The sequence below is a fragment of the Anabrus simplex genome, chromosome 2, assembly GCF_040414725.1.
Source record: "Anabrus simplex isolate iqAnaSimp1 chromosome 2, ASM4041472v1, whole genome shotgun sequence".
NCBI lineage: Eukaryota > Metazoa > Arthropoda > Insecta > Orthoptera > Tettigoniidae > Anabrus > Anabrus simplex.
The window spans coordinates 324,532,992-324,549,317 of NC_090266.1; the positions used below are offsets into that span (position 1 = coordinate 324,532,992).

Sequence of the window (16,326 nt, forward strand, 5' to 3'; positions counted from 1 at the left end):
ATATCCTGAGTAAACCCAAATTTCGCTCCCGTAAAGCAAAGTTGGTCTGAAAACAGACCGATGTAAAGATAGTTACATCTGGGAGCTAAGTTCCTTCTTACAAAATACTGCTGATCACAACTGCGAGCTCACTGCATTAGCTTTACGACACCTTGATTCAATCTCACTATATTACCATCCTGGGAGAACACACAACCTAAATACTTGAAATTATCGACCTGTTCTAGCTTTGTATCACCAATCTGACATTCAATTCTGTTGAATTTCTTACCTACCGACATCAATTTAGTCTTTGAGAGGCTAATTTTCATACCATATTCATTGCACCTATTTTCAAGTTCCAAGATATTACACTGCAGGTTTTCGGCACAATGTGCCATTAAGACCAAGTCGTCAGCATAGGCCAGACTGCTTACTACATTTCCATCGAACTGAATCCCTCCCTGCCATTTTATACCTTTCAGCAGATGATCCATGTAAACTACGAACAGCAAAGGTGAAAGATTACAGCCTTGTCTAACCCGTGTAAGTACCCTGAACCAAGAACTCATTCTACCATCAATTCTCACTGAAGCCCAATTGTCAACATAAATGCCTTTGATTGATTTTAATAATCTACATTTAATTCCACAGTCCCCCAGTATAGTGAACATCTTTTCCCTCGTACCCTGTCATATGCTTTCTCTAGATCTACGAAACAAACACAACTGCCTATTCCTCTCGTAGCATTTTTCAATTACCTGGCGCATACTGAAAATATTATCCTGACAGCCTTTCTGTGGTCTGAAACCACACTGGTTTTTCATCCAACTTCCTCTCAACGACTGATCGCACCCTCCCTTCCAAGATGCCAATGAATACTTTGCCTGGTATACTAATCAATGAGATACCTCGATAGTTGTTGCAATCCTTCCTGTTCCCTTGCTTATAGATAGGTGCAATTACTGCTTTTGTCCAATCTGAAGGTACCTTACCAACACTCCCGCTAATTTTACTACTCTATGAAGCCATTTCATCCCTGCCTTCCCACTATACTTCACCATTTCAGGTCTAATTTCATCTATTCCTGCTGCCTTATGACAATGGAGTTTATTTACCATCCTTTCCACTTCCTCAAGCATAATATCACCAACACCATTTTCCTCCTCCCCATGAGCTTGGCTGTTTGCAACACCACCAGGATGATTTCCTTTTACATTGAAAAGATGTTCAAAATATTCCCTCCACCTCTCCAGTGATTCCATGGGATCTATTATGAGTTCACCTGAATTACTCAAAACACTGTTCATTTCCTTTTTCCCTCCCTTCCTAAGATTCTTTATTACTGCTTGACCTAGCCTTTCCAGGTTATTACCAAAATCTTCCCATGACTTCTTTTTGGATTCAAAACTATTTGTTTCGCTCGGTTTCTTTCATGTACGTACAAATCCTTGTCTGCCTCGGCCCTTGTTTGGAGCCATTTCTGATATGCCTTCTTTTTACGTTTACAGGCTGCTCTCACTTTATCATTCCACCAAGATGTTCACCTTTTCCCATCTTAACACACAGTTGTTCTAAGGCATTCCCTTGCTGTTTCTACTACAGCATCCCTGTATGCCACTCATTCACTTTCTATATCCTGAACCTGCTTATTGTCTACTGTTCGAAACTTCTCACTAATCATATCCATGTACTTCTGTCTAATATCCTCGTCCTGGAGATTTTCTACCCTTATTTGTTTGCAGACAGATTTCACTTTCTCTACCCTAGGCCGAGAGATGCCTAGTTCACTACAGATCAGATAGGGGTCTGTATCATCGAAAAATCCCGCGAAAAACTCGTACATTCCTAACAGATTTCCTGAATTCAAAGTCTGTTAAGATATAGTCTATTATGGATCTGGTACCCCTAGCCTCCCATGTGTAGCGTTGAATAGCCTTATGCTTGAAGAATGTATTTGTAACTGGTAAACCCATACTAGCACAGAAGTCCAGCAAACGCTTCCCATTCCCATTAGCTTCCATATCTTCCCCAAATTTACCAATCACCCTTTCGTATCCTTCAGTTCTATTCCCAACTCTCGCATTGAAATTGCACATTAGCACTATTCTATCCTTGCTGTTGACCCTGACCACGAAGTCACTCAAGGCTTCATAAAACTTGCCAACTTCATCCTCATCTGCATCCTCACAAGGTGAATACACGGACACAATTCTTGTCCCAATTCCTCCAACTGACAAATCTACCCACATCATTCACTCATGTACGTGCCTAACAGAAACTATGTTGCGTGCAATGGTATTCCTGTTAAAGAGCCCTACCTCAGACTCTGCCCTTCCCTTTCTAACACCCATCAAGTACACTTTATAATCTCCCCTTACCCGAATATCACTTACTCCTAGCACATCCAGATGCATCCTCTTTGCTGACTCAGCCAGTTCTACCTTCTTTCTTCCATAAGCCCCATTAATATTGATAGCTCCCCATCGAATTCCATTTCGTTCGCCAAGTTGTTTCCAAAGAGACCCTCACCTGTCAAAGAAAAGGAATCTTGTAAGTAATCGTAAGTTGTTTTCCTAGTTAATTGCATGCTTCTCGAATTTGACTTACCCCTCCAACCGTCGTTTGTCAGTTAGTTTGTCAGTTTCTTGTTACAGACATACAACAAGATAAACTACTTAACAACTTTTAAACATGATCGTCGCTCTACATCTGTTTCAATCATACCTTATTAAATCTATTATTTCAACGTATCGTCACTGACATCAACAAGAGCATATTTATTCAACAGTACTCGCCGAGGTCAAATGACAACAAGCATTTAAATTTCATGAAGACCAATATTATCCCGTGACAAGTTCAATTATCAAATCGATTAGATTCTTGAAACTTTATAGACTCTTATCCTTAATGGATATAAAACTTTTTTACCAGTTCTCATTGCAAATAAATTTTCAAATTTAGATCTTAATATTGAATTTCGGCTCCTTCAAAGATGTTAGACATGCTACTTGTTTTAAGTATTGTAAAACAACTCATTCTACCACAATTTTAATGTATCTCTCCTACTAAACCCAAGTTATTAAGGCATGTCACCAAAGATTATCTATTTTATGATATTCTAGTAGAGTTGATATTCTAGTAGAGTAAGTTTGTGACAAAATGGTTTAATAGTTCTTAAGTCATTATTTACGAACATAACCATTCTTCGAGATTCAGATTTGGCTGATGATGCTCTATAAGGGAGCGAAACATGTCCCACAAATAACTTTTTAATTAAAGAAGATATTTTAAATGTGACAACATTATAATATATTGAACAGTTTGGAATATAATAAAACTTTGTTATTGTAAATAACAGATTTCAATACGGATTAAAACATGAGATTAATCATTTACCCTAAATAAGTCGAAGTTTAGTCCACACTTGAGATGATGGAGTATCTGAAGTCACAGACAACACGTATCTCTCCCATGAAGCTTTCTTAGTTTGGCGAATAAGAACTCGTGCCTTACCGCGGAGTTTTTTAACTGTTACCAAGTTGGCCACAGTAGGCTGCCTACGATAACGTTTATGAGCGCAACGGCGTTCTTGGATAACTACTGAAATTTCTTCGTTCCACCAAGGAACGATTTTTCGGCGAGGAGTCCCTGAGGAGGGAATAGACTCCTCACCAACAGCAAGGGTAACATGTGTTATGTAAGTCATTTTACCGTCTATGGTCCGCCTGGTCTCGTCAAAGACAGCTAGGGATGTGAACTTAGACTTTAGTCTATGCGAGAGTATGTTCCGTAATATACACTGAAATGAGTGGGTTCACCTGTGTTCAAAATACGTAAGTCCAGCTCTGTTACTAATATTTCCAACTCCCATCCACTGGGGCAAGGCGCTTCAGAGCCCCATATGGGATGATGGGCGTCAGATCACCCTATAAGAGTGAGGGAGGTGGAAGCTGATCTATAAGATCAGCGACATAATTTATGTTAAGAGGCTGGCCTGGTGGAAAATAAACATTACACACTGTTGCTATGACAGGCAGCGGAACGCGAACTGATACAGCCTCCAGTGGGGTTCTTAGTGGAATCTCTTCGCTGTAGGTATCAGATCGGGCAAAAATGCCAAAGCCACCAGAAGCCCGGTCAGCATAATGTTGTTCTGTCGAGTATAGTCAAAAATTTCTCAGGACCATATGATGACCAGGCCTGAAATTTGTTTCCTGAATACAGACTATACTCGCCGAATACTCACTAATGAGCTGCTGCAGCTCAGCAAGATGCCTATCATAACCGTTCAATTCCATTGTAACAGTGCCATTGTGTGGGTGTGGACTTCTGCTTGTTGCTTGTTGTTCTAAGGGGCCTAACATCGAAGGTCATCGGCCCTGGTGTGGACTTCTGAGGTTTAGGTTAGAAGCAGCAAAATGCTACCTAACCTACACTCACATCCCCATCCAAAGATGGAGACAAATGCTCCATGTGCATCACCTCGTCACCAGACTATGTGATGCATGCCTTAAATTTCTTCGATGCAGTCCGGGGGTGGGGTTTCTTCTTACGAGGAGAGCGTGCAGGTTTTCCAGGAGGAAAACCCGCTGGCGCAGACTCAGACCCTCCAGGTGGAGGGCGTGAGACCCCATTCGTAGGAAAGGTGGAAGAACGCCCTGTAAGGACACTCTTCTTACCGCCGTCGATTCTTATTTAGACAGGCTGGGAATTGATTTCCCAGTCCTGGTCGACGATAACACCTCCGCCGTCTTAGGCGTGGCTTTCGCCGACCTCGTGAGGGAAGGAGACGTTGTCTTCTTCCCCTGCTGTGCTGGCGTAGGTTTCTTAGCTGGCACAGGCTTGTTGGTGGTCGAAGGCAGGGATGACCCCGCCTTCGAGCTCTTTCTCTATGCGGCGGTGCTCACAGGAGCAACTGGCGCCTTGGGTGCAGCGATCTTCTGGGAAGGTGTTCCAGTTGTATATGACGAACCTCAGAGAGACTGTGCTATCATGCTGAAGTCTAGTGGCTTGGCCGGTGCATTCAGAGAATTAAACTTACAGCACGCATCCTGGTAGGAAAGACCATCTTAATCTCCTGGATCTTCTCTCTCAGGTATACCGGACAGTTCCGATCTCGAGGAGAATGAAGACCAGGGCAGTTAGCGCACCTATGTGGAGTTGTGCACTCTTCCACGCAGTGAGCTTTTCTTCCACACGTACCACACACAGATGGATTTGAACAACGAGATACCGTGTGCTCGAATCTCTGGCATTGATAGCATCACATAGGAGGCCGGATGTACTGCCTCACATCACAACAATAGGCTGTTACCTTGACTTTCTCTAGCAACACTGACAATCTGAAGGAGACTATGAACGCACCCGTGGCAACTTCTTCACCAATGACTTTACACGTGATGGGCTAGACATGCATCACGCAATGGTGCTTCATGTCTTCCATCAATTCATCGTCAGTGTTCACAACAAGATGACGGTGGAAAATAACTCCAAAAACCAGATTCAAGGTTTCGTGCTCTTCCACTTTTACCGGGATTTTGCCAAAGTGGTCGCAATTAAGCAACTGATCTGCTTGGAGCGCAGCGCTCGTCTTCAGAAGCAAACCACCATTGCACATTTTCTTAAGATGCTCAAGTTCACCGTATACACCTTCGATATGTCGAATGAAAAGAATCAATATGACCAGCTTGAAATCTTACCCATCAGTTCTGGTAGCAACCAGGAACCTAGGGAAGCTGGAACCCAGAATAATACGCTGCACTTGTTCCCAAGGGGTTGCCCTCCTTAGGGAATCAAATGGTTGGGTAGCAAGCTACCCGAGGAGGCAGGCGGAAGTGGTTTTGACGCCATGCCCGAAATCATCTTCCCCGAATGCCACCTACTCTGATCAGGGGTCTCTGTAGCCGAACTAAGCAGCCAAGAGAATACCCACCTGATCGTAACCGGTATTGCCCAGGGTCAGTTGTTGGATGATGCCTAATACGGGATGACTGAGGCAATGAGCACTAGGACTCCCTTCCTCAAATCACCCGCGATAGCATGTACCCCATAGCATGTACAGAGCACTAAATATAGAGAATTAAAAAAAAAAAAATAATAAAATGTCCTTCTGGCATTCGGCTGTGCGGGTACCTGTGTTGTCAGGCGGATACTACTGCAAGGGTACATGATACTCCCACCCGCTGATCCCTAGGGGGTCACTGCACGGGCTTTCAAGTGAATCGCACATGTAGCAGGCCCATCCCCAAGCAGCACGCACATGAGAATTTTGAATCGGTCTACAACTAACCCTCACAAAACAATAAAAAATAAGGAGGGGACCCTGGCCACATGACCCTTTTAGTCGCCTCTTACGACAGGCAGGGGATACCTCGGGTGTATTTTACATGTGGGTCCCCCACCTGCACGGGGTATTCCCAAGTTTGAAGTAGAAGTCAATGTTGATACGCTGCTTATAAACTTCAGACATCCCACCTGATACACTTGCAAACTAACACCTGCTGAAGGATACTGAACAGCTTACAGAAATTCAAGGCAAATGGCTAGTTATTTGTTATTGATCTCGCTTACCCCAAGTATAAGCAGCTATTTTACCAATCCTCACACTCGCAGGTTGCAATAACTCAACACATTTCTACTCTGTTCAACTCCACTTCCATTTAACTAATACCGAATGATGTCCTATGAACAAACAAGCGATGCCACTTCCACATAGCCTCTGCTTATAAAAGCGTATTTGTCTCATTACTTTTAGCCAAGTGAAATGTACTCAATCCACATGCAGCACAGAGAGGATGTAATTGAATTCAGCCTTTTGAACAAAATCTCAAGTAGTACATGACCAACTGAACCAAATTTTCATTGGCAAAAATACAGCATTATTTGTCTCGGAAAGCAGGAGCAAAAGATACCACATATATTCTAGCAAATAAATTTTCAAGTATGTCCTACAAAAAGAAAAAGAAAAGCACAGCCAGGAAACATATCAAATGAAACAAAACTTTTAATTGAATGAGGAATAAGAAATTCTTGCTACAGCAGTTCAATTCATACCATGCATAAACAATGTGCAGAAGACAGCAGTTTCTTAAATATACAATAAAATGTTTATGACAACCGTTTTCAATGCAACAAATTCTACAAAAGGAACTTTCACCAAACACATTAAAAAGATGGCCAAGTCTAGAGTCATGCAAGAAATGAATAATTAAAATGTTGGTAACTACCAGCATTGCTTTCACGTTCAGCTTGCTGCTCTAAGATATCAATGTAATCCACATCAGGATCACTTGTAGACAGGTGCCTCTGACGACGATTGACTGTTGTCAAGCCTCCATCAGGTCCTGTTAATGCAGCAAACACAGACTGCGTACCAAGAGAGAATGTCCCAAGACATCTTTTGGGCAATTCATGTGGATTGCGACCGTGCAAAATTACAGGCTCATTCTGCCGAACATCATGCCTAAAAAAAAGGAAAAAACAAATGAATACAAAACGTGCAACAAACCTACATTTCAACACTCTGCAGTTTAGGGATCTGTTGATGATGATGATGATGATGATTGTTGTTTGTAGGGGTCTGTACCATATTAAAAATTAGTAGCAAAAACTATGATATTAATATGATTTTAATTTATAGTGATGATAGGAGGATTAGGAAAGGAAAATAAGAAGTGCAACTTGCATAAGCATCAACTAGACAGCAAATCAGAGACTCCTCCTTTTCTCATAGTACAAATGATTTGATCAAATAAGTCATTTTTGTCATGCAAAAAAAGAGACGGCAGTTCTAACTGCAAATGCAGACTCATGAAGGCATTTGGTTTCTTCACAAGGATCTCCAGACAGATGATGAAAAGCATACAGGTGTATAATGGAAGTGAGCCTATGTATAACAGGTATCAGAACATATCTGTAAAATCTCAATCTCTAACCTAACCTCACACGTTTAATCATCAAATTTTCTATCCAATATTAAATGTAGTACTAACCCACAACAGTAATTTGAGCCTATATTAAGACCACCCATGAAGTTGGTTTAATATCTGTGACTACAGTGAAACAACGCACATACCGTCAATGCTTGCAACAGATCTGTGGAATCTAGGATTGTTCAGTTGAAAAGCAGGTACAAAGCTTAAGGCAACACTCCGGAGATAAAAATCAATATTTTGGTCATTTTGATGAAAATTTTTTATGACTGAAATTGAAATTATTGAGTTTCTTTTTTCTTCTCACGAAGTTATTCTGTGAATTCAAACAATTTATCACTGACATAATGCTTTGTTTGCCAATTGTAATTTTACATTTAAATTCCATTTTTCTCCCATAATATTCTACCAAATGTAACAAAATTTTAGAACATAAAAATTACACAAACTTTAGTACGATATATCTCTTATATAAATTATGTACAGAAAAATCGATACGTAATGCTTTTAAAAGATGTATTATCTACCTAATTACGAATTTACATTAACATGTTAATTAAATACCATGAAATAAATAGAATTAAAAATTTCAAAAACAAAAATTTATTTTGGAAAACGATTAATTGTATATGAAAGAAATGTTTGTGATATCTCTACTTTCATGTATGTGATATTCCCACAAAGTTTCGTGAAAATCCATGCATTAGGTGAAAATATCTTTTTATCTCCAGAGTGTCGCCGTAAGACTGAAAAATGACCACTGAAAAGTCATCCCAATGCTCTTCAAGAGAATGATGTTCCGACTGCAGGCTAAGGACTCTATTCAGGATCAGAATTCAGGACACGTGTCTGTGAGAAATCGGTACAAGTCACTGCAGGTGGAACAGAGAACTGTTGCTGAGAGGTGTGGAAGAAGGAGGAAAGGTAAAGGTAGGAGAGGGAAATCTAGAACAGAGGATAGGAAAAGACAGGGGGGGCACGGTCATGAGAGGGAGAAAAGGGAGGAGGAAGTAGTTTCTGCAGCAGTGAGGAAAGATAGGGCTGACCAGGAGGGAAGGATATCAAATGAAGTGGGTAGGGTTGAGGCTCTTGTCACGGGGTTTCCATAGTTACACGTGTAGGGAAAGTATGAGGAAAGGGAACCAGGGTAGAGTGCTATCCAGGAATTAGGTTAAGGCAGATGCTGAGGAAGGTAGAAGAGAAGGAGGAGGTGGTTGTGTTTCACGTTGGTATCAACAAGTAAGCCAAGCAGGTATAAGTACCAACATGCTTGGGGATGTGTGGGATCTGGTAAATGCAGCACGGGTGAAGTTTAAGGAAGCGGAGATTTTTATCAGTGGAGTACTGTGTAGGAGGGATACTTACTGAAGGGTGATTGGGGATTTAAATGAGACTATGGAGTGGGTATGTGGGAAACTGGGAGTGAGATTTCTAGGAGAAAGGGATCTGCACTCAGATGGCCTTCACTTAAACCGCAGTGGTAAATATAGGTTAGGAAATTTGTTTAGAAGCGTTATACGGAGGTACATTCAGGGAAACAGGGTGGTCTAGGGAGCAGTGATAAGGGTACAGCGATCTGGAAGTCCAGTAGGGATGACATTAAAATGTTAGTGCTGAACTGTAGAAGTATTGTAAAGAAAGGAATAGAATTAAGTAATTTAATAGATATATATATACATACAAAATATTATAAAAGGAGTTTAATCATGGCTGAAAAATGACATTATGGATGCAGAATTATTCTCACGGAACTGGAATGTGTATCCTAGAGATAGGATAGGAATGGTAGGAGGAGGAGTATTCATTCTGGTGAAAGAAGAACTTGTAAGCTAAGAAAAGTTAAAGATGACAAACATGAAATTCTAGGTGTAAGGCTCATCTCTAAAGATAATAGGCAACTTGATGTCTTTGGTGTGCAGAGACCGGGAAAGGGTAGCTTTGACACTGATACAGAATTATTTGATGAGATAATCAGCTATTTGGGAAACTATATGGAAAGGAACGTGATTGTAGTGGGTGATTTCAATTCACCAAATGTCACTTGGGAAGGTAATGGCGAACGACAGGAAGCATGTCCAACAAATGGCAAACAATATGGGAAGGGCAGCTGATTCAGAACGTGATGGAACCAACTAGAGGGAAGAATATTCTGGATGTGGTGCCAGTAAAACCAGATGAGTTCTACCTGTATAGAGAAACTGAAGTAATTAGTGGTATTAGTGATCACGAAGCTGTTTTTGTTGTAGTTAAAAATAAATGTGATAGAAAGGAAGTTATTACAATTACGACTATTAGGCAGTACCATATAGCTGATAAAACAGGCATGAGGCAGTTTTTAATAATTAACTATAATCGGTGGAAAATGGTAAATAAAAATGTAAACAGACTCTGCGATGAGTTTAAAGCAATTGCTGAGGAATGTGAATAGAGGTTTGTACCTTTAAAAGTGGTAAGAAATGGTTAAGGTCCACTATATCATAACAGAAAGCTAATGAGTCTAAGGAGGAGGTGCAGGTTGGAAAGAAATAGACCTAGAAATGGCTGTGGAAGTAAGGAGAAAGTGAAGGAACCTACTAGGAAAATGAATCTCGCAAAGAAGTCAGCTAGGGATAACATGACTGCAAGCATAATTGGCAGTCAAACAAATTTTAGTGGAAAATGGAAGAATAAGTATAGGTACTTTCAGGCAGAAACAGGTTCCAAGAAGGACATTCCAGGTATCATTAATGAACAAGGGGAGTGTGTATGCGATATCGAAAAAAGGCAGAAGTATTCAGTCGGCAATATGTAAAGATTGTTGGTTACAAGGATAATGTCCAAATAGAGGAGGTGACTAATACTAAAGAAGTATTAAAATTTACCTTTGATAACAATGATATTTACAGTAAGATACAAAAGTTGAAAACTAGAATAGCAGCTGGAATTGATAAGGTTTCGGGGTGTATACTAAAGACAATGGGTAGGGATACAGTATATCTGAAGTACATGTTTCATTATTGTTTGGTTGAAGGAGCTATACCAAATGAATGGAGAGTTGCTATAGTAGCCCCTGTGTGTAAAGGAAAGGGTGATAGACATAAAGCTGAAAATTACAGGCCAGTCAGTTGGAAATGCATAGCATGTAAGCTTTGGGAAAGCATTCTTTCTGATTATATTAGACATGTTTGCAAAATTAATAATTGGTTCGATAGAACGCATTTCGGGTTTAGCTCAACTTGAAGGATTCCAGCAAGATAAAGCAGACATCCTGGATTCAGGAGGTCAAATTGACTGTATCGCAATTGACCAATGTAAGGCATTTGATAGGGTAGATGATGGGAGACTACAGGCAAAAATGAGTGCCACTGGATTAAATTTCTGTAAAAATGTTTTCACTGCCTTGTCAATACTTTATACATTTTATTTTATTTAATTACCGTACATGTACATGTTTCGAGAGCCACCGCTCTCTTCTTCAGCGGTGCCAAACATTAACTGATCCTTGGACTATGGTACAATGTTATAATATAACAAGTATATATGAATTTTGAAAATTGTTACAACAATTTCTCTTAGTTTCACCTTTTCTATTTACGTCATTTGTTGCAGATTTTACTGGAATTTTCCTAAATAATGAAATCTATTAAATTAATCTCTATATGTCAATTTATGTCCTTATTTACATCTGAAAGAATAAATATTTCTTCTTGTCTAAATTTAACATTTACTTGTCATTTAGTGGAAATCCTTAAATAAATCAATTTGTAAAATAATAGATAACATCTATAAAAGAGTCCTTATCCAAAAATGTTAAATTTAGACAAGAAGAAATATTTATTCTTTCAGATGTAAATAAGGACATAAATTAACATATAGAGATTAATTTAATAGATTTCATTATTTAGGAAAATTCCAGTAAAATCTGCAACAAATGACATAGTAAATAGGAAAGGTGAAACTAAGAGAAATTGTTGTAACAATTTTCAAAATTCATATATACTTGTTATATTATACCATTTTACCATAGTCCAAGGATCAATAAATGTTTGGCACCGCTGAAGAAGAGAGCAGTGGCTCTCGAAACATGTACGGTAATTAAATAAAATAAAATGTATAAAGTATTGACAAGGCGGTGAAAATATTTTTACAGAAATTTGAATGTAAGTCAATACGGACCAACATGGTAAAAATAATCAATTCTGCCACTGGATTAGACAAAAGAGTGACTGAATGGGTGGCTATATTTCTAGAAAATAGAACTCAGAGAATTAGAGTAGAACTTTTTCTGACCCTGTAATAATTAAGAGGGGAATTCCTGAAGGCAGTATTATTGGACCTTTACATTTTCTTATATCAATGATATGAGTTAAGAAGTGGAATCAGAGATAAGGCTTTTTTCAGATGACGTTATTCTGTACAGAGTAATAAATAAGTTACAAGATTGTGAGCAATTGCAAAATAACCTTGATAATGTTGTGAGCTGGACAGAAGGCAATGGTATGATGAAAAACGGGGTTAAAAGTTAGGTTGCAAATTTCACACATAGGAAAAGTCCTCACAGTTTTCATAACTGCATTGATGGCATGAAAGTTCCTTTTAGGGATCATTGTAAGTACGTAGGTGTTAATATAAGGAAAGATCTTCATTGGGGTGATCACATAAATATTACTAAATAAAGGGTACAGATCTCTGCACATATGGTTATGAGGGTATTTAGGGGTTGTAGTAAGTATGTAGAGGAGAGGGCATTTATGTCTCTGGTATGACCCCAACTAGAGTTTGGTTCCTTTTTGTATGGGACCCTCACCAGGATTACTTGATTAAAGAACTGGAAAAAATCCAAAGAAAAGCAGCTCGATTTCTTCTGGGTGATTTCCGACAAAAGAGTAGAGTTACAAAAATGTTGCAAAGTTTGGGCTGGGAAGACTTGGGAGAAAGGAGACAAGCTGCTCGACTAAGTGGTATGTTCCGAGCTGGCGTGGAATGACATAAGTAGGCAAATAAGTTTGAGTGGTGGTCTTTAAAAGTAGGAAAGATCATAATATGAAGATAAAGCTGGAATTCAAGGACAAAATGGGGCAAATATTTGTTTACAGGAAGTGTTTTAGGGATTGGAATAACTTACCAAAGGAGATGTTCAACAAATTTCCAAATTTCTTTGCAATCATTTAGGAAAACGCCAGGAAAACAACAGAAATGGTATCTGCCACCTGGGCGACTGCCCTACATGCAGATCAGTAGTGATTGATTTGCCTGGTGTGAAAATGGGAAACCACAGAATAGTGTGATGTTAAAAAAAAGTAATAAAAAAAAAAATAGGAAACCTCATACAGTCGGCATCAATAAGGACAGCCATAATAACACTGGACTGACCCGAATGTGTGACAATACTGATCTGTTTATTTTGATCCAGTTTGGGTATTAGAATATTCCGCTTCATTCCCATAGCACGACAGCTAAATTCCTTAGAACAGTTTAGATGGAAATGGTGAAATCTTTATCTTTAAATATACAATATTTTATACGTGGATTAACATTATATCATACACAAACATGTATTAGTAGAACTGACAAGTTAAAAACGTATTTATGGAGACGTAGAATTTTCAGAACAAGCAAAATGTTTGGTTGGTTAGAGTTGAAAATACTGATAATTCTGTTTTTATGGATCAAAATAATTTACCTTATCCCCACCAAGATCATCCTGATTTTCAAGTGGTTTGAACTGAAAAGAACTCAAATTTATTTAAAGTAGTCTATGTCAGTCTTCTGTAAAGGGACCTCTTGTTTTTATGGGGAAATAACTTTGGCCCGACAACTCGCTACTCAGTATGCGTTGCTTCACGAAATAGCCTCTCGTGAATTCCAGCGGCATTTTACGAAACTCTGAATAGCTTTGTATAAAAGGAGAATGCTTTCTGATTAAAATAATGCCTGCTGTCACAAAAGGCCAATTTGCAATTCTCTTTCTCGCTGGGAGTATTTGCCTTTAAATTTAATAATTAAATTACAATAATATTATTTTGCATCATGAAGAATGATAGAAAAGTTTGCTTTTAGCATGTTACGTATAATGTATTGATTGGCAGCCCTATTATTATTATTATTATTATTATTATTATTATTATTATTATTATTATTAATATCCAATACAAATGAACCCTATTTTATACGTATTTTAGGGTTATAGTTGAAACATACAATTATAAATTAAACATAATGATGGTGATTTACAGGACCAGTTTACGAAAGACGCGATGAATGAAAATTAGGAAATGTTTGTAACAGCATTTCTGTATGAAAATATGGTTTAGTGGTTGTGAAAGCTGAATATTACAGCACTTCAAATGAGAATCCAAATCAAATCTTGCTCTTGTAAACAAAGGACAATTAAAATATTAAATGATCAACTGTTTGAGTAGACCCACAAAACCAAGAATAGTCACCTGTCAAAATAATTTTAAAATGTTCGAAATATGATTTGAAATTATCATGGCCTCACTTAAATTGTGGAACTCAAACTTTGGCACCAAAAGTTTGCACTGAAGTCGGTTGTAAACTGTGGGAAAATATATTCTTCTAGTAACGGATCCATTTGAAGCAGAGGTCCAAAGGATGATCCACTGATTCAAGATATGTTCTTTGATTTGTCTTCTTGAATAGCATAAGGGAGAACTGTCATACAGGACTTCCCGATTTGATTGAGCAGCAGCTTTTGCTAGTTGATCAGGAAATGCAGATGACAGTTTTGGTGAGTTGTAGTTCTTATAGCAACTGCTAACGGGTTCATATTATATTTGTTATCTATAGACTTGAACGCAGCTTGCAAGTCACTGAGTATTTGGACCCTTTTGATGTTGTCATGACACCACTGTATTGCACATTTAATGGCTAGTAGTTCTACCTGAAAGACCGAACAGAAGGAGGATAGTTTATACTGCGCCATAAAAACACTTTCATTTTCATATACTATAAAAGCACACCCAACAAGGTCCTTACTGTCGTTGCTTGACGTACGAGAGCCATCAGTATAAATGATGCAGTCATGAGTATCTATGCATTTGTTGCGAAGAATCTTCTTGAACAATCTTGGATGACCAGACTAAAAAGTGGCATTGTTGTTCTATAAGGGTATTGATGATAGGCTGAGGTAATGGCCTATTTTTCTTAAGTAATGTCAGTTTGGCTAGTCCAATTGCAGTCAAAAAGAGTGGCTCAGTTCCCGTAATAATAAGTGCTGCATCGGTAGAAGTTGTCCGGTAAGCTCGGGAGATCCGGAGCACAAAGCCTCTTTGAATTTGCAATAATTTATTCCGGGCCCATTTCTTTCTAAGTGTGTTTCAGAAAGAAGAGGCACAGTATAGAATCGGTAGCACAAATGCCGTATAATAAATTATTTTAAGTACTTCTGAATTCAGTCACCACGACGGTCTGCATGAAGCCCTAAAACAACGGAAGATAGCTGACGTTACCATTGTTCAATGTCAAACAACAACAACATGAACATGTTTACTTGTTGCACATTATAAAGTTTTAAATGAGTGAAGATAAAGTTGTGAAACTACTAAGTTATATCTGTGATGAAGACCATCAAGTGTTTCAATATTATTTCACAGAAGGAACACAAAGCAGACCTAATGACAATATAAGTGATGAACTGGAACCTCATGAAGAGTCAATAAAACCTCCCAATATTTCTTTATTATGAGACTTTCGGAAGTTTGATCATGCCGTAGGTAACAACGAGAATATTATTGATATTGATAATGCTATTGTTGAAATAGAAGAAAGTGGTAATAGTGACAATGATGGCATCATAAACTGATGGTTGCATAGATTTAGTTGACACTTTTGATACTGAACAAGACCATTATTTGGTTTCAAAGTTTTCAGAAACAGACTGAGGATGTAAGGAAGAATGTTATAACTTTTCTGTTGTAGGGTTGGGCAGACCGGAACATTCAGTTGTTCCGCAACATTAGGAGCTTGAGGCGGAGTGTTTCGGTACTGAGTGCCGGCAGAGCGGACATGGGACTGTAACTGCGTAGTAGAGAGAACTTCAAGAGGCAACATTACATGCTCCGCGCCAGCGGGAATGCGCCTGTACCGACCGTGCTGTGTGGTGTGTGTAGCTATGGCCATGTCCAGCATAAAGCTGCATGGAACATGAATGAACAGTCAGAACACTGAAATTCGCACCCAATAATCATGTTTAAAGGCTGCTTTTAGGTTAAGATTTTTCTGGTCAATATGAAATACACATAACACGGTTACAATGGCACAACAGGTGTTTAAAAGTAACTAACTCAAGAATATTTTCACCAGTTGAATGTATCGGCCTGTATTGTGAGTAATTAGGGCCAGGATAAAACCTTACGGCACGTGAGAAAGCATGGACCTATAAATATTGTAATCATATTTGAGACATCCGTCA

The 16,326-nt window shown here is 38.8% G+C and overlaps 1 protein-coding gene across 1 annotated transcript in view; it reads right to left on the bottom strand.

The window, feature by feature from the left end:
* The window catches only part of LOC136864106 (PP2C-like domain-containing protein CG9801), a 278,336-nt gene that overhangs the window by 230,561 nt on the left and 31,449 nt on the right, over positions 1–16,326 (bottom strand). Inside the window, exon 2 of the mRNA XM_067140681.2 lies at positions 7,209–7,444. Coding sequence (XP_066996782.2) covers positions 7,209–7,444 — 236 coding nt within the window. The remainder of the gene's footprint in view (positions 1–7,208; positions 7,445–16,326) is intronic.